Raw genomic sequence first — 18,197 nt, forward strand, 5'->3', positions numbered from 1 at the left:
GTTCCTGTACTCAGGAGCTTAGATTCTGCTAGAATCTAGTCAGCTCTGGGCATTGGCAAACTTCTGCTGAGGGCCTGCAAGCCAAGAGTAGATCTACACTTTTAAAGGGCAGGTAAAAAACAGAAGAAAAATATACGACAAAATACGGAATTTCTGGCTCTTTGCAGAACAATCTTGCTGGCCCTGGCGATGCCGTTTTCAGTTGTTCCTTTCCCTTGTGGAGCTGCGAGTGGATCACCCCGTCCTCCTGTGCTCTATGCTCACTCTCTTGGATTGTATACGTTGCTTGCCATTAGGTTAATAAGGACATTGGAACAATGGGATGATTGGGTTTTGCTAAAAATTCTCTTGCAATTTTTGGGAATTACTTTAGGGAAACCAAAGCTATCATAATGTTATTTGTGAATCAGGCTGGGTTATTTTTAACAGACAGTCCAAGTCTTCCCATGGGTAAAACACATGTTTTCCATAGGCTGTTTGGTTTTCATTCTGTAGAGTTAGAGAAAAACAATACAGAAGGCAATGCTTCATTAAACGGCAGTGAAACAAATGTTGAAAAGTTGTAAAGGTTAACATCAGTTAAAATTAGGAATCCGACTAATTTCATCTCAGATGTGAGAATTAGGCCCTGTTAGCTTTGAGGCATTTCATAACCTCTGAATAACAGAGTTCACTATATTTACATGGCCTTGTGGAAAAAGCTGAATACAAAGTATTGTTTGTATTAAGTTTAGAAATCCACAAACTCCAGATTCTCCAGAAGGTTTTAATGGTTAAAGAGGTTGGAGAATAGTAATTGTGTCCAAGTTAGATAATAAACTCCAGATAACATACAAAGTTTTACTTTTTTTCCTTAAACATTTTTTATTGTAAATATCTTACATATGAGTATATATGTCACATACATTAAGGTTAAGAAAATATTAAAATGAGTACCTATGTACTCACCACCCTGCCTAGAAGGCCCCCATTTCTCCCTAAAAGCTTTTCCCTCAAGAGGTCAGCAATATCCAGTTTTGTATTGTTTTTAAAATACGTGTGTGTGTGTGTGTTTTCCTAAACAAGGTATTGCTTAGTTTTGCCTGTGGATTCTTCACTAATTTTGAAGCAACTTTACAGAACAAGAAATGCTTTATTGTGTAAGAAAGAAGACGGGCAGCATGTATTCCTCTGCTTCTGGATAGCACAAAGGGAAGAGGAGGCTGGGAGTTGAGTGTTGCTTATGCACCCTTTATCAGGGCCAGCAGGTGGCAGTAAGGGGACTTACATTTGGAAGGTTTTAATGGTTAAAGAGGTTGGAGTATAGTAATTGTGTCCAAGTTAGATAAGAGAATCTGGAGTTTGTGGATTTCTAAACTCCATATTCAAGTAGACTCAAGATGAAAAAAAAAATACATACCCTATCTACTGACACTTAACTTTGAGAAACTTATGTTTTTATAACACTTAAAGCATGTATTTAAAAAAATATGTTTAAATGGCATCATTCAGGAGATCCTCTTAGAAGATGGGGGGCCCTGGGCTGAAGGAAAGTTGTGACCTGGTCCACTGCTGACCTGCCTTCTAGCCCTTTGAGGTCCGACCCCCACCCCATCTACCTCACCTGTCTGTCCAAGAGAGTGACCTACCAAATGCAAAGGACTATTCAACAATCTTCATAGTGTAATTGTCAAGTCTATGGTTAAGTTTTAAATGAGTGCTGAAATGTTTAGAAACTAATATGATTTAGTTGCTGTATAAAAATGTTGCCTCCTGACTTGTTTCCTTTGCCCCACAGCAACACCTTGCGAGTTACCCGTTCTGCTGCCCCCAGCACACTGGACAGTTCCAGCCCTGCCCCTGCTCAGCTGGGAAAGAAAGGGAAAGAGTTTGAATTCTCACAGTTGCCCCTCAGAGTGGAGTTCCTGGAGTGCAGTGCCAAGGGTGGAAGAGGGGACGCGGGCCCTGCTGACATCCAGGACTTGGAGAAATGGCTGGCTAAAATTGCCTGAGGGGCAGCTCCAAAGCACAAGACCTGAATGTGTGTGACACACCGTTTTGGAAAACAGGCTGTGGTAGTGCGGAGTTGATAAGGAATGGGTACAAAGTGTCATTAGAAACATTTCCTTGTTCTGGACACAAAGTACTGTCGAAACCAGCTTGGAATTTTTTTTTTTTTTTTTTTTTTTTTACGTTCCGTTTTCCCTTTTGGCTGCCTTTCAGACAGGTACCTTTTATTTGATGCCTGTATCTTCCCTTTGTTAAGGTGCAACTTGAAGTAGGGTCAAGGTTTTTGTGGTATAACAAGCAGACTCCACACAGCGAGGAGTCTGGTCATCACCTGAAAAGTTTTCTTCTCTTCTCCTTCTGTGCTTCAGTCCCTTTTTCCTGGAAACAAACCTGCCTCTATATGAAGCCAGTTGATTTCCAGTTGCACCATTTCCAGTTGCTTCTGAAGTTCAGATGCAATACATTATCTAGTCCTTTGCGAACTTCTCTGATTTGTGGGCACAGTTACCAAGCTTCCCCACATGTGAAGACAGGTACAAAATAGCAGAGCTAAGCAGACAGTGGGTCTGTTCTTCATCAGCTCAGTAACTTGTCCACACTCCAGTCTTAGCACTTATGTTTCAAAAGCTGGTCACAGGCCCTTGGAGTCATTCCCAGGTAACAGAACTGGAAATGATAAATCCCCTAATGCCAAGGGTCTAGTGTGTTCTTAGTGGTTATACTGGGAAGTGTATGGAGATTTAGGTGCTGCTCTGCTCTGGATGGCTGAAGGCTCCTGGGCCATCTTTATGTGTTGCTTGAAGAGCTCCTCTTTTGTACTCTTGGCTTGAATGTTGTGGAACAAATACAAAGTGAAAAAAGTTCTCTGTAGCTTTCTGAAGTGCATATTCATTGATGCTAAAGAAAAAAATAAGTTGCGGTTTTTTGTTTTGTTTTGTTTTGTTTTTTGAGACAGAGTTTCGCTCTTGTTTCATAGGCTGGAGTGCAATGGCGCGATCTTGGCTCACCGCAACCTCCGCCTCCCGGGTTCGGGCAATTCTCCTGCCTCAGTGTCCTGCGTAGCTGGGATTACAGGCACGCGCCACCATGCCCAGCTAAGTTTTTGTATTTTTATTAGAGACGGGGTTTCACCATGTTTACCGGGATGGTCTTGATCTCTTGACCTCGTGAGCCACTGCGCCCGGCCTAAGTTGCGTTTTTGAAGTGATGTTCTTTGCTGTCTTCTTAAACACAAGGCTTTTTAAAATGATTAATATATTTCTTGGTAAGTAAAACAGCCTGTCTGGCTCAAAGCAGTTAATAGAATGGAATGGTGAGTACAGATGGGAGTACATGTCAGGATTCAGGCCTGACGACTTGTTTCCTGAGCCTAAAGATTGCAGCATACCCAGGAACACACACTCCCATTCCTACCTCACAGGCTCAGGGACAAGCCCAACTAAAGCTTACAAGGAGACAGGGGTGCTTTGTCCAAGTGAGAAGCCAATTACGGAACAGTGCATTAAGAGCCATGGTAGGAGAGGCCCACAGTTCTCTGGAGCGTGCAGCAGGGGCACCCCACCTGGTCTTGAGGATCAGGGGGAGTCAAAGGATAAAGCATGGGGCTGATGACTTCTGAGGGAGCGTGATCCCCAGGTATGGCCTCTGCCCACTGTCTCACACATCCCTTCTGGTGGGTCACTTAGGCTTGGGAGTACACGTCACCTCAGACTATCATCATTCCTGGCACAAATACTCCAGGCTCCCACCCCAAAGTGGGAGCCTTGCTACTGGAGCACAAAGACAACGTGAATGAAACGCGAAATGGAGAAGTCGTTAGACCCTGACCCTGAGTCCTTGCCTGAAAGCTGCTGCTAGTGTTCTTAACTGTTTTGGACTCTATTTCTTATCCTTTTCTTAATTAGCCAAGTAGTAACTTAGGAAGTAGGTAAGAGCAATGAATGTGATATGTTCACAGAATCATAGTAGGAGGTCATGGGAGTAAAAGTCAGTGGCTTGATGCTTCTGTTAAGAGGCATGTGTCCCTCTCAGCCTTTTTTCTGGTTAATATTTTACTTTATTGGAGGAAGCAGCACACCAGAAAAAGTGACTGAAGAACAGCAAGGTTGAGTTTGATTCTAGGCCTAAAGAAGGTCTTCCAAAAAAGGAAAACTCTACCTGGAACAGTAGTCTCAAATGTTCGTGGGCATCAGTATTACCTGCGATGCTGGTTAAGCTGATTTGAGAACCCTACTCTTAGACAGTTTGATTCACGAGCAGGTGTGGTATTGCCTCAGGAATCTGCATGTTTAACAAGTCCTTCGTCAGTCACATGGGGCTCCTGGGCACCCCTAGAGATGATCTGGCCTAGAGTGTCACGTGTTTACTCTGTTTTGTTTTTAAACAGAGTAAAGGTTGAAAGGTTTTGATGGGAGGTCAAGTGTGCTGTCCACTCAGGTGGTGCCCTCTTGTGGCCCTGAAGGCATTCGACTAAAGTAGGCCCATTTTGTGAGATGGGCAGGTGCAGCCAGAATGGATGGATGGATGTCGGGTCACGGAGACAGGCATACTAGGCCTGACCGTGTGACATAGATGAGTCATTGAGCTTGAAACACGTTGGGAACATGGCAGCATGTGGGCACCAAGATCTTCCAGGACAGCAGCTACCTAATGCAAATGACCCTGTTCCCTGCTAAGGCTGTGTGGTGAGATGCCATCATAGAGGGGCAGCTGTGCTGAGTGAGCCCTGGGCACTGTTGGTGAATATGTCCACTTTTGGAATGGAATCTCCCAGTGGGTATGGACATGGGCAGACTGAGAGAGGTCTGGGTACTGTACTATGTTTTCCTCTGGCTCTTGGCAGCCTCTCCACCACCAGGTGCCTAACAGTCCACTGGAGGTTCCTAATCAACGGCAGCTGCTATTGCTGGGAGTCCCTGGGGTCTGCCACTCTTTCCCATGGCCTCTGTCTCAGTGCCTCCTGGGATGTAAGTGCTCCCCCGTGGTCCTGCCTTGTGCGAAGCACTGGCCATGTTATGTTGACTGAGATCACTTCAGCCAGTCTAGACTTTTTTTGTTGAAGTTTTAGGTTCAGCACAATTGTCAATGCTTCAGTTGGCTCATGCCCATCACCTGAAGGCCATCAGTGTCAATTAAGATGCCTCTCTCTCTATCTCATCCCTTCACACATTTAAGGACAGGTGATCACCACACCTACCTTCATTTGCGCAGGGAAACAATCGCACTTCCCTTCGACCATAAAGCTCGAAACTTGACTGCTCACAAGAGCCTTGTACGCAGTCGCCCGTGGAGTAAATGCCAGGCGTTGCAGCAGCCCCTGGAAATCCTAAACAAAATACAATTCTTACTTTAGAGGCCTGTGGCCCTGTTCTGAGGTTAAGAAATGTGCCCTTTCAGTGTGGTTTCCCTGCTCTGTCTCAGCGTGAGCTCCATCACAGCTGCACTTGACTCCTAAGCACTGTGTGGGCCTGTCATCAGCAGCCAGCCGTGCAGCCCCAATAGGACCACCACTTTTCCATCAGCCTCTAAAATGCCAGTGTTCCCATGGTGCTGATGTGTGAGGCACATGGCTGTGTTCTGTTGACTTGAATATTGTTTGAAGGGTTTTTTTGTTTTGTTGAGACAAAGTCTTGTTCTGTCACCCAGGCTGGAGTGCAGTGCCACCATCTCGGCTCACTGCAATCTCTGCCTCCCAGGTTCAAGTGATTCTCCTGCCTTAGCCTCCCCCAAGTAGCTGGGATTACAAGTGTGTGCCACTATGCCCAGCTAATTTTTTGTATTTTTAGTAGAGACAGGGTTTTGCCATGTTGGCCAGTCTGTTCTCAAACTCCTGGCCTCAGGTGATCCGCTCACCTTGGCCTCCCAAAGTGCTAGGATTACAGGCATGAGCCACTGCACCCAGCCTGTGTTTCAAGTATTGAAGTCATTTTGTTTCAAAAAGTTTTTTTAATTTGAGTTTAGCATACAGTGACCTCCACACTCTTGTACACCAGTGAGGAAAACCATGCTGAGCAGTGTTGCTGAATGCCATGCCACGCACTCTAGGCAGGACATTCACCAAGCTCTTCCATTCTCCCATCCACGGCTGAGGAATCCCAGCAGGGCTTCCTTAGTCTGCCAAAGGCAGGAACTGCTGGACAGCTGGAGTGTGACTGTGTCCCCAGTGAGATCACTCACTTCCCTGTAGTGTGAAGTCGTGCTGACGTGAATTCTTGGGGAATGACTGCTTACATTGGAACCACTTCACTCGAGCCTTAGTCTGGCCCATGCAAGCACCTGCCCACTGGCCCTCAGCCCTCTGACTTGCCACATCCCCTGTACCTGGTCTGCCTCACAGTTTACAACTGGCAGCCAGAAAAAGTCTTCGTGGGGACATCCAGTTCCTGTCTCCTCTAATCAAAGATGGATTCCTTGAGGTGGCAGCAGATTGGAAGGTGTTGGGGAACCTTTAGAAGCCTTAAAAGGGAAAGGAATTAGTAAAGTGGGACTTGAAGAAGAGTGAGATTCCCACGCTAGGGCAATTTACCTAATCTCCACCTTTGTTCCTCTTTGGATTGGTCTCAGAACTCTGCTGGCTTCTGACCATCTTTTAGTCTGGAGATAACTGAGACCTGGAGGGGCCACCCAGGGATGTTCCTAACTGGTGTGGGGTGGAGCTGGGGGTGAAATGTGGCAGCTAGATGTTGTCAAAGGTCATTCTAGTTCACCTTAAGTTCTTGCCTTTAAACGGCTTTCTGAAAATCAGAAGCCTGAGAGATCCAGTCCCTGCACCCTCACCCCACTTCCTACTCCCACAGCCATAGCAAGTACAGGGTGGGGATGAAGGAAGATCTCATACCCCTGACTCTCAGTTCTGCCTGGAGGCTCCCTTCCTATCAGCCTTTCAGCAGAAGGGAGACTAGGGAAATGAGTGTGGATTTACTCTCATGAGCGTGTCCCATCCTTCCCCCTTAGTCGATTGGCAACTCCTAAGGGGGAGAGATGGGACCCACTCATGAGAGTCGTGTCCACTCAAAGCATGTTGCTGTTTTGCTTCTTCCTCCAACTCCCCCAGGAGGAGGAAGAAGAAAAACAGCAAAGGGCTTTGAGTAGGGGACATACCACTCAGGCATGAGAAGAGGAACTTCGTGGAGCACACACCTGAGGAACTCGGTTTTTGACCCGCCCGTTTATGACAGCACCACTTAAGCAGAGACAGGACGCTTTGTTTTGAGAATTAGGACAGTTTATTTGACCAACATGCTGAGTCTTTTCCACATTTTACACAGTTTAATGTGAAGTCAACATGGTGGCTATGTTTTCTGAGCCCGTAACAGATGGAACTGCCACCCTCTGTGCTCCTCACAGCCAATCACTTTAAAGGGATGGGTGAGGGGAAAGTGAGGGGAGAAGTGGACACACACCACGAGATGCAGGCTGGCCTTCTATGCTGCGGAGTCTTCCCGCCTCCTGAAGAAACCATCTAAACCCCTGCTACAAGGATTTCCTAATGAAACCACGTGCTGCTGGGAATGCCAACCAGACAGGGGTCTGGAGTCCAAGGAGTTTGCACATTGGGATCCCAAGGCTTTGGAACACCTAAATAGTTCATGTCAAAAATTCAAAGAGTGTCCTGATCAGTGTGGGTGCCCATGACAATGAGAGTAGACTTGGGGACTGGCCCTTCTGCAGTAGAGGAGCCCAAAATACCACCGATATTCTCACTCAAATGCTGGGAAGAACCTAGTGTCCTAACCAAAGTGCAGAGATGGTCTGAGGAACACACCCATGCACAGCAGTTCTTGCTTTGTAATAAATATGGAGTCACATTTGTTCACACACAGGGCAGCAATGGATGAAGAGTGGAAACACATTGTTCGGATCATTCCTAACTTGCTGGGGAATCCTAATCAAGTCGCCCTTCTCCATCCTGGTTTTCCTGCCTGTAGACAGAAAGTTATGAGAGCTCTGCCTCGCACAGCTGTAACAAGGTGACAATGCCTCATATTCTTTGGGGAGAGGTAGTTGGAAAGGCGTGGGCACAAAACCTGCTTGGCTGATGCACACGGACATACTTCTGTTCAGCTGCACCTTATGTGGCTCACACACGCCTCACCGTCCTCGGCTCCCTGGTCTCATCTCATGTCCTGACATCCTCACCTGCCTTTCAACCTGTGAAGGAATGAGGCTGCTCTACCTGAAGGACGCTGAAGCTAGCAGGGCCATCCCTTTATTATTGATACAACTGGTACCCAGGGCAGAGCCTCCCGACACTGGCTAGCCACCAGGATGATGGAGACATTGCACCCCAGATGTTTCTGCACCTTAGCTACCACCATTTCAATCCTTGTTTCTGTTGCCAGAGACACTGAAACTAGTCTGGGCATTGCTCCCCCCAGACCTGGGAACATTGCTCCCCCCAGACTGAATGTTTAAGGATGATGACAAGAGAGCAGCAATAGACAGCAGGGAGGCCTCTGACCAAAGGAAACTGTTGCCAACAGCTACAAAGACCACTAACCTTGGTCCACAACGGCAGCCACAGTGCTCATGATTCCGATGTCACACCTTCATAGTGATGTATGTATGATCACCCAGTAAGTTAGGAGTGATCAGAACCAATGTGTTTCCACCTGTAAATAGGCTGTTTGCTTTTTCCATCTTATGCTCAGTCTTCCTGATGCCTGCAGAACAGGAGCTTCACTAATAGCTTTTGAGATTCACCCCCCTCCCACCCCGCCCTCTCAAAAAAGGCCAAAAGAAGAGGACCCTGCTAATCTGCCGGTCAGGTCTAGTCTTTGGGGAGAGGGACTGAATTACTCAGTTGAGAACATTTACTCAAAGGTATCCTCTGCTTTGCCCTCTGCTAACCCATCTGGATTCAGCAAAGATGCAATGCTCTTGCTGGGGTGCTGAGGCAATGCCATGGCATCTTCAAGAGCACCTGACAGTTTGTTATGGGGACCTTAACTGTGCCAATCCTACCTGCAAGCAAGGGGACAGGGATGGTGCCTGCTCAAGACAAAAATCAGGGAACCAACCACTTCCCAAAAAGAGGTGTGGTGCCTTTCCAGACCCCAGGAGGGGAGGGATGGAAACCGCACCTGCGGAAGGGAGCACCGCGAAACTGCGGATGTGGGAGGACAGGAGGAGGAAGCCCCCTCAGCCTCAGAGGCCAGCGGGCTGGGGAGAACCCAAACTCAGAGAGAGAATGTTGTGTGCATGCTAGGAAAGGCAGGGCTCACGAAGGCCACGACAAGCCAAATGCCATCTTTTACTGCTCCTCTAGGCCAGGATGGAAAAACAGTCCATGGTGCCTTGGGTGTGTGTGCACATGAGAAGGGAACTGAGTTTCTACCGTGTTTTATAGGATGTTTTTTTTTTTTTTAAAAAAGCTAATCTTTAAGTGCCAAGAAAATAAAAATCTACCGTACGTTCATTCACTGAGACCCAGCGCAGATCCCTGTAAATAGGGTGGTCTCAGAGGCCACAGGTGATGGCCTTCGCTGCCAGCCAGGCAGGATGCTGTCATGTGGACTCCTGTGAATTCTCTCGAGGTAAGTAAGCACTCTTCCAACAAGCACCACTTGGGGGTGTGCCCATGGTGGGGGGACACTGGCCCACGCAGGCATGCACACCCGTGCATATAAAGTACATAGAGAAATGGTGGAGATATTCCTGTGGGCTATGTTTGCCTGTAGTTTAACACAACTATGCATTATTTTATTGATGGCAAGACAATCACAAGTTATTTGACAATATTAAGTATTTCTTATTTCAACACGTTGCAGTACTTTTGAATTTCCAAAACTGTTATCACAATGCAAGTTCCAACTTGAGAGCAGGAGAAACAAGAATATACATTGAGCACATGTATCTCCGTGTGAGGATGTGTTTGTGGAAGGTGTATACACAAGTCTATCTCTATATATAGTTATGTACACACATATAAAAACTAAACACATGACATCTGAAACACGTTCAAACATTGGTCCTTGCCTTCTGGAAGAGGGGTTCAGTGGGATCCTGCTTCGTCTCTTCTTCACCTGAAGATAAATTCCTCTCTAGCGATGATCTCTAGCACACAGCCTCCTGGGCAGAGGATGTTTGGCAGGCCCACTGCGCAAGTCTCAGTACGGCCAGGTTCTGCTGCACTTACTGCCTGCCGTTTCAGATTAATTTCTGAGAAGTTTCAACATTCATTCCAACAACCTTGTGGAGTTCAGCCCACCATACCCCATATGGTCATTCATCCCATCTATGACATGCCCAGCAGCGGCCTGGAGGGAGAGCCAATGACAGCAGGGAGGGAGGGGCTGACATTTTGGCCAGACTCACTGTCCATTGCACCTGGCTCTGTGTAGGCTCAGGGCAGTGAGTCTGAGTATTTGGAATGCTGGCCAAGTGGGTTATATCACTTAGAGAGAAGAGAGAGAGTTCTCTTCAGAGACTTTTCAGGTCCTCAGGACTAAAACATTCTCAGGAATGAGTAAAAAATGGAAGAGATGGCTCTCTGGGGACAAGTCCTAGTACCCCAGGAAGCCTTCTGGAGACCCCACCTAAACCATACCCTCAGGTGACCACAGCACAGCCCCAACAGCCACAAAGGGATGTCCACAAAGACTTCAAGTGTGCCATGCCAGTGGGGTGAAAGCGCAGCAACAGATCAGCTTTTCCAGAAAGTACTCGACAATATTAGCAGCTTAGGCTCTAAGAACATGGATCTTTCAAGGTGATGGTTCTACAGACAACCCTTCCCCCCAGTCACAGAGGCTCAACTCCAGGTGGTACAGACTCCAGCTTCCCTGACACCCAGGAGGAAGGCTTCAGGATGCCACGCTGCCTAACATCACACACTGAGTTTCTTAGGGTTAGCCCCGCTGTGTGTGCAGACTGCCAGGTGGGCTGGTTAAAATGTTTTCAGAACTACACACGGAACCCCAGTCTATAACCGCGCACTGCACAGCTGCAATTGCCAACAGCACCCCCTCCTGATGGCCTCTTCCTCTGCCAGTCCCTGAGGGTACGGAGAACACAAAGTTGCCTGTACCCTCAACCCCTTCGAGGCTTTTCAGGGAAGGGGAAAGGGAAGTGAGAGCAGTGCCCCTGGGGCCTGCCGCCAGGCGGCCTAGAGCCCACAAGGCCTTAGTCTCAGCTCCACACAAGGTTGATGACCCACTCTGGGCATGGAAGGACAGAGTCAGAGCTACCTCTTCAGAGGCTGATGTGTTCAACCAATGTTTGATTTAACCGAGTAGGGCCTGGAGAGTGGAGCCAGATGGCCCTGGACTGGAGCCTAATTAAGTTGCTCAGTTAATTGTTTTAATTTATTGGGCTGGGGATGGGAGGAAGGCAGAGGTGATGAATGGTTCAAAGAGAACAGGAAGGAGGAGGTGTGTGGAAAAGGTTCTCTATAAGTTTACAAATATACAAAAACAAAAAGCACATCTTTCAAATAAAAATGACTACATTTTTATCTGGCAAAAAATTGTATACACATGATTTAAATTTTTTTTAAATTTTAACAGTTTTTGGCAATCTTAATAAAGTACAATATATTACAACCAAACCAAAAAATAGTCGTTTAAGTAACAGCTGTTAAGAGTGACGTGATCCCTGATGCCCAGCCTCCCTCCCCATCCCACCCTACTCCTAGAGACAGAGAGAAAAGAAAAATCCTCCCATCTTGATAACTCGGTTCCCTCCCCCCTTAGGAAGCTAGCCAATAGGAAGCAACACAACAAGCAAGGAGTGTCATGGGAAGCCGCAGTTCGGCTCTGCATTAGCAGGAGCAGCCGCCCTCGCTGGCCGGGGGCTCCTGGGGTTTGTCCAGTTTGATATCAATCACTGCAGAGGGATGGGCTAAGGAAGACGACTCTCCTGAAGAAGCTGCCACCCCGCTCAGCCCTGTGCACCGCACCCTTTGGCTACTGCTCTGTTTCTCTGCAAACACCGAGGGACTTGGCTCTTGGTTTGGGTGGGCTAGAAAGGATGCCACACCAGCTCCCACTTTGCCTCCTCTTCCCTTCACCCATCTACTTCCCCCGATGCCTGTCCACCCAAGCAAAGCTTGTCTTGCCTGGGCCATGGGATCACCATCTATACCAAGGCCAGAGGGTCCCTTTCTCAGAAGCCTCCCCTTGACATGTGCTCCAACGCCAGTTCCCAGCCCTGCCCTCAGCTTGGTTACCTGCCAGCCTGCCTCAAAGTGCAATAGAGATGAAGAGCCCACCAGGTTCACATCTCAAAGCACAATGGTACATGGCCCTTGCCTAACTGGCAGCAGGAGCAAACCCTTCAAGCTTTAGTCAGAACACATCACTTAGATCCTGAGGATGGCCACATCCACGGGGCCTACACACAGCCCCCTTGCCAGCTCTTTCCACTGGTGCCCTCAGGGGCTGTGGCTAGAGAAGCACTTACCAGAACCACCAGAGGGACTGCTTCAAAATGCACAGCCAGGCTGGCCCTCTCCCTTCCTCACCGGCACAAAGCCAAGACTGTATTTGAAGTTTTAGCCTTGCATCAAACCAGACCTAATTATAGCTGAGGATCAGGCCCTTTGATACCTCACAGAATTGCTTTTCCTGGACAGGGCTTTGGTGCCGGCTGCAGGATTGCCCTAAGACAGGCATGTGCGGGGTGTGGTGGTATAAGCAGCGCTCTTACGGAACTTGTTGCTGACATCCTAAGGATACTTTTGTGGCTCCTATTTGAGGACAACGGGAGAGATTCTTTTGGTTTAAATACTATGAAAAGCCAGGCTTCTCCTGAGGTTCACATTTTTCTTTCCTTGCCTTGGCTGTTAGGATGCTCGGAGCCAACTTTTTGGCCACCTCTAACAACCAAGCAGCCACGGCATATATTTTGAGTATGACTTTATCTCTGACTTTTCTTCGCTTTTCCTACCTTTATTCTCCATATGTGCGTGTGTACGCACGTACACATACGACTTTATCTTGTTTGTATGTATACACACATTGCAGCATATAAAGGAGTAAACAGATAATCAGCAAATGCCTTTCTTCCCACTGCCCACTGCAGTCCACCTTTTGTTCGCTCTACTCCAGTCAAACAGCCTACCTCTCTACTGCCTATCAATTTTGGCAAACCCACTTCCAGGAATGCCCTGCTGTTTCTCTCTGGCAGCTGTAGTTTTATGGCCGATGCTGGCAGCCCAGTCCCCTTCTGTATCACTGGCCTGGGCACAGGCCTCCTTGAGGTCTCCCGGTCTTCTCTGAGTGCCCCCCTGAGCCCAGCCAGCTCTCTCTCAGCATGGTGGCTTCCCAAAGCCAGCTCGGGTGACAATCATGTCACATTCTGCCACAGAAACAAAGTGTCCATGGGTTTCTCATTCAGGCCTCCCCTTGCGGAACACTAGCTCATCCCTTTCCCTCGATCACACACCCGAGGCCCCACGAGACTTTCTCCTGCTTTAAACACGTCCTATGCTTTCCTTCTTTCTTTTGTTCATGCTGTTCTTTCCTTCTAGAAGTGATGCTCCCTCCCTGCACGCAGCCTTCCTCCTCATCTCTACCTGTACAAGTGTCCTCCTTCTTAGGTCCAGGGTGCATGCACTAGTGGCCTCTCCTGTGGAGCCCTTCCAGGCGGTGCTGAGCACTTACTGTGCTGAGCGCTGTAAAGACGCTACCTTACTTCCACATGAGACCCCGTGCAGTGGGAAGTGAAACGGCCACCTGCCAGCTGGGAAGCTGAGGCGCTCAGGCACAAACCCAAGCCTATCCAACCCCAGCCTTCTACTTTCAATTACCTGACTGTGCTAAGCCCCTTGTGGACTGGCTTCTCAAGCTCAACACTACTGACATTGTGGGCCAGACAATTCCTTGTGATGGGGGCGTCCTGTGCACATAGGATGTTCAGAAGCATCCCTGACCACTATCTATGAGATGCCAGGTAAACCCCATTCCCTTTCCCCAATTTATGATGAGCCAAAGCGTATGAAGATATTGCCAAATGGGGAGGGCAATATTAATCCTGGGTAAGAAACACTGGTCTAGCTCAAAGGTCGGCCACTGTTACGACATTATGTTCTGCCCAGTTGAAGGTACCTGACTACCATTAAAAAAATCTCATGCACAACTGGAGTCAGAATACTTTCATACACTGCACAGCAGCAGTTCTCAAATGGGTTGCATCAAAATTTTCTGAGATATTTATTTAAAAATATGTCTCGCTGGGCCCTACCTTGGTAGATGTGGGGATGGGCCCCAGATGTGTGTTTTTAAAAAAGTTCTTTGGAGAGTCCCAATGCAGACATCCAGGAAACCAATTCTGTTCCAGCACTGTCCAAAGAACTGTCTGCGATGACAGAAATATTCTATATCTGTACTGTCCAAGGTCTCACCATTAGCAACATGGGTAACTGGGCACTTAAAAGGATGCTAGTGCAAGTGAGGAGCTGAACTTTTAATTCGACTGAATTTTAACTAGTTTAAGTCGGAATAGCTACATGTGGCTGCAGAATTGGAGAGCACAGGTCCAGCTCTTCCACTAGGAGCTTTCACACAGGCTCTCATTTAATGTCACCTCCATCCTCGTTATGCCACATGCTGCTGAACCGCAGTGCTCAGGGGCGGCTTGCTGACTGACATGATAGGGAAGAATGACTGGACCCATGTCTAAATGATGCCCCGGAAGAGGAAACTCAGGGTTTCCCATAAGCCTCAAGAGGTTTGATATGTGCCTTTCCGACAGGCACGGCCAGAGCTCACCCGCCTCTTCCCTCTGGGTCAAGTGTGGCCCATCACGAGCCACATTCAGTGTCCACTGTCTCTTGTTCCTGGAACAGTGATGGGTGGGCCGAGACAGCCTGTTACAAACTCACCCCCTACTGTTGGGTATGCTTCCCCAGTCCCAGCGCCTCTGACCCTACTGCAGCATAATCCTCTCTGTATCTGGAATCTCAAAGCACCCCACAGCCCCATCAGAGAGGGCAACAGGGCTGTGGAATCCAATTATTTGGATGTGGTTCCACCTCTGAATTAAGGAGTTGGGAGGCCTTGGGCATGCTCTATCAAGTTTGGGGTATACCGTCCTCACTGCTTAGAGCCACTTCATGAAGTGCCCACAATACTGCTGTCCCTTTATGTAAGCCAGCTTTGTGCAGAAGGAGTGCAGGCCCATGCAATGGAGGCACGCTGTATTTGGGCAGAAAGTGGCGGTTGGGGAGTTATGTATGTAGACCCAACGAGGGGCTTAGGGCTCTACCATTTGGTGGCCCCTTGGCCTCTACTTTGCTGAGAGAGCAGGAGACCAGTGGAGGGTGCTGCTGGGCAGAAGTGTTGGCCAGAGCGGCCCTGAGGGGGGCCTCCTGTGTTCAATGTGAAGAAGGCAGCCCCCCATCTGGACCTGCAAGCAGGAGACAGAAACCTCAAGCCACACCTTCCCCAAGTCCTGTGCCGAGCAAGTAAGGCCAAGTGTGAACAGTTTATACATCGCCACAAAGCAGTGCTTCTGTGTGTTTTCTCTCAGTGTTGAACACAATTATGAACATGACCCCAAAGCACAAATCTTCAAAATACCTGGATTTGAACTATGAGTAAGCAGAAATGCCAGCAACCCATCCTGGCTGAAGCAGAGTGACGGCTGCCTCCACCTGGTCCCTCTGAGAGCTCTGGTGGCCGCTCCAGCATCTGCCTCGTGAGAGGATGGGAGTACATCTACCTAGATGAGGGGACCTCACAGCTAGAAAAAGGGACACAGGTCACATGGCCCAGTGCAGTGTGTTTACAACCTGCCCTGTATCCTTTCTATCAAGGGGCCTGAAGGTCATTGGTAGCTGGATGAGACACTAGGCACACTGTCACCCCACACTCAGCCCAGCCTGACCTGACTGTGGGCCCAGCCTGGAGCCCCCAGTGTGACTCTGGGAGAATGTGAACGAAATGATCACCACTCACCCTGGCCACTGTGCTGTGCCTTGAGAGCTGGCGGGATGGAAAGCAGGCAGTGCAACCCTTCCCCTTGTTGGCAGGCACAGCGGGGATCTCCTGCACCTGGTCTGCCCCTCTCCCTTGGTCCTGCTCCTATGTTTGCCCTTCAGATTGGCTTCTGTATGTTCCTGGAACCTTGAAGGAGTCCCATGTGGCAGCTGATTCCATGGGGGCTCTCTTCTGAGCTCTGGAGCCTGGCTCTGCTACTGAGAGCTGGGGGGTGCCCTCGTCAAGTATCCGAGCCTCAGTCTCTTTATCTGTGATTGGAGTCTCGTAACTGACCAACCAGGAGACACCCCTCAAACCCCCTCCTCTCGGCCAGTTTGTCTTCTGGGGACATACAGACCATGGGACTGCTGGGGCACCTGCTCCTTGGTAAGCTTTCCTGCCCCACCCCTAAGCAGGGTGAGTCTCAAGTCTGCTCTGAGAGCTCCTTAAGGAAAGCTGGAGAGGCCCAGCCTCTCTCCAGGCCTGTGTCAGGCTCCCTCTTGCTGCTACCCTGAGGCTCCCAGTGTCCTGCCCACCCTGCCCCGGCAGCTCCATCAGGCAGAAGGGGAGGAAGCAGCACAGCCACCACTCTGGCCCCTCTGGGCCTCCAACATTAAGCTGTGTGCTTCTCTCGCTTTTGATTCTCATCAGCCCGAAGGTGCCCTTCCATATTCCCAGGGCCCTTCTCTGATCTGTCAGAAGTGTCTGCCCTTAGAGGCCTGTGGGATCAGTGGGGGATGCTAGAGAGCTGCTGTGTAGGGACAGGTCCATTCTAAAGGATGCCAGCCAGGGATCTGCATGCCTAGTTTCTAGTGGCTAACTTAGGTGGCGACATCTGGCTAGGTGCAGGGGAGGCCAGGTGTGGGCAATGCCTTCACAGTTTTCATCTGATACTCTCAAATGTCCTTGGAAGGATGATGTCCCAGAAAAAATAGGGCTGGATATGGAGGAAGCAAGCTTGAGTATGAACCCTAACTGTAACTTACATGCTGTGTGACACTGGGCAAACCAGACTACCTCTCTGAACCTCAGTTTCAGCCTCTAGGTGTCTCTTCAGGTTGGGGCTGGTTTGTGGGTGATGTGCAACTGTCCCACAGAGCAGCAGGGAGCCTCAAGGGCTGTGTAGGGCTGGGCGGAGAAAGCGGCGGAACATGGAAGGGGCCATCTGTTTGAAGTGGGAGCTGTCTCAAGTAGACTGAACCATGATGAGATCACATTACCAGTGACAGCCTTCCCTGCAGTGGAGACTCTGCCTGCATTCACAAAAGCCATACCATGCTCTCAGTAAAGAAGGGCAAAGTCGCTGTTTCTCACTCCCCACCGCACAGCATCACTCTGTGCACACCCCTTTGGTATCCTCCTGCTATTCTAGGAGAAGAAGTAAATGGTTAGAGCCAGATGGGGGCTCCAAGACCATGGGGTTCGGCCGCACCCTGTCTAGAGGATATCCTGTGCTGTTCGCACGGTCCACGGAAGGCCGGGCGGGGGACTGGTGAGTGTTTGGCCACTGCACTAACATATTCGCTGAATAAATGGCTCCTCCTATGCATCTTTTCACTCACTTGTCACAGGAAAAGGATACTCCCTTCTTTGCTTTTCTCCTGGACATTCTCCATTCCGGGTAGAGCTGACGCCACACGTCGAAAAAGCTGGAGATGAAGAAATGCAGCATGAGCCCCCACCCTGGCCCTCCCCTCCACTCCTCACTGCGTCTCCACCCTCTGCCCTCTTCCTCTCCCAACTTGCAGCTTTACTCTCCCATCTGCCCATCTGAAGGGCAGGGGCTGTGCCTATGTTCTGTCTCCTATACCCACAGTGCCTCTCACAGCATTGGGTCTGGGCAGGCCTCAGTGTAAGCACGCGGAAGGAAGGAAGGAAAGCCATGGCCTCTTGCCCAAGCAGGCTGGCCGCAGCGTCCCTGGGTCAGGTTGGGGATGGTCTGTGGGAGATGTGAAACTGTCCCACAGAGCAGTGGGGAGCCTCAGAGCCTGTGCAGGACTGGGCGGGGAAAGCGGCAGGATGTGGAAGTCATAGCATGTGACGGCAGGGGACCTCCTCTGGTGCAGAAAATGGGCTGGGCCTCCAGGTGACAGGCCCTAAGGTGGGCTTCTGCACATAGCCCTTGCGGGGACCAGGTGTAGGGAACCGACTTGCCCTTGAGACAAATGAGTCTGTTCAGGGAGCCCTGCAAGTCCAGCGTCAAGGCAGCGAACAGCAGGGGCCAGGGCCGCATGGGCATAGTGGCGAGGCTTCTCTGAGAGCATGAGGGATGCAGGAGTGTGAATGCAA

General features: G+C 49.3%; 2 protein-coding genes across 2 annotated transcripts in view; one reads left to right on the plus strand and one right to left on the minus strand.

The window, feature by feature from the left end:
• LOC101041614 (serotransferrin) overlaps positions 1–2,859 on the plus strand; it is a 65,213-nt gene extending 62,354 nt beyond the window's left edge. The window contains 1 exon segment of the mRNA XM_074405467.1: positions 1,778–2,859. Coding sequence (XP_074261568.1) covers positions 1,778–1,991 — 214 coding nt within the window. The 3' untranslated portion in view covers positions 1,992–2,859.
• A 4,332-nt stretch (positions 2,860–7,191) lies between these two features.
• The window catches only part of RAB6B (RAB6B, member RAS oncogene family), a 75,534-nt gene continuing 64,528 nt past the window's right edge, over positions 7,192–18,197 (minus strand). The window contains exons 7-8 of the mRNA XM_003925064.4: positions 17,491–17,557; positions 7,192–11,814 (exon numbers count right to left, since the gene is read on the minus strand). Coding sequence (XP_003925113.1) covers positions 11,750–11,814; positions 17,491–17,557 — 132 coding nt within the window. The 3' untranslated portion in view covers positions 7,192–11,749. The remainder of the gene's footprint in view (positions 11,815–17,490; positions 17,558–18,197) is intronic.

The sequence above is a fragment of the Saimiri boliviensis genome, chromosome 9, assembly GCF_048565385.1.
Source record: "Saimiri boliviensis isolate mSaiBol1 chromosome 9, mSaiBol1.pri, whole genome shotgun sequence".
In the NCBI taxonomy this organism is placed as follows: Eukaryota; Metazoa; Chordata; class Mammalia; order Primates; family Cebidae; genus Saimiri; species Saimiri boliviensis.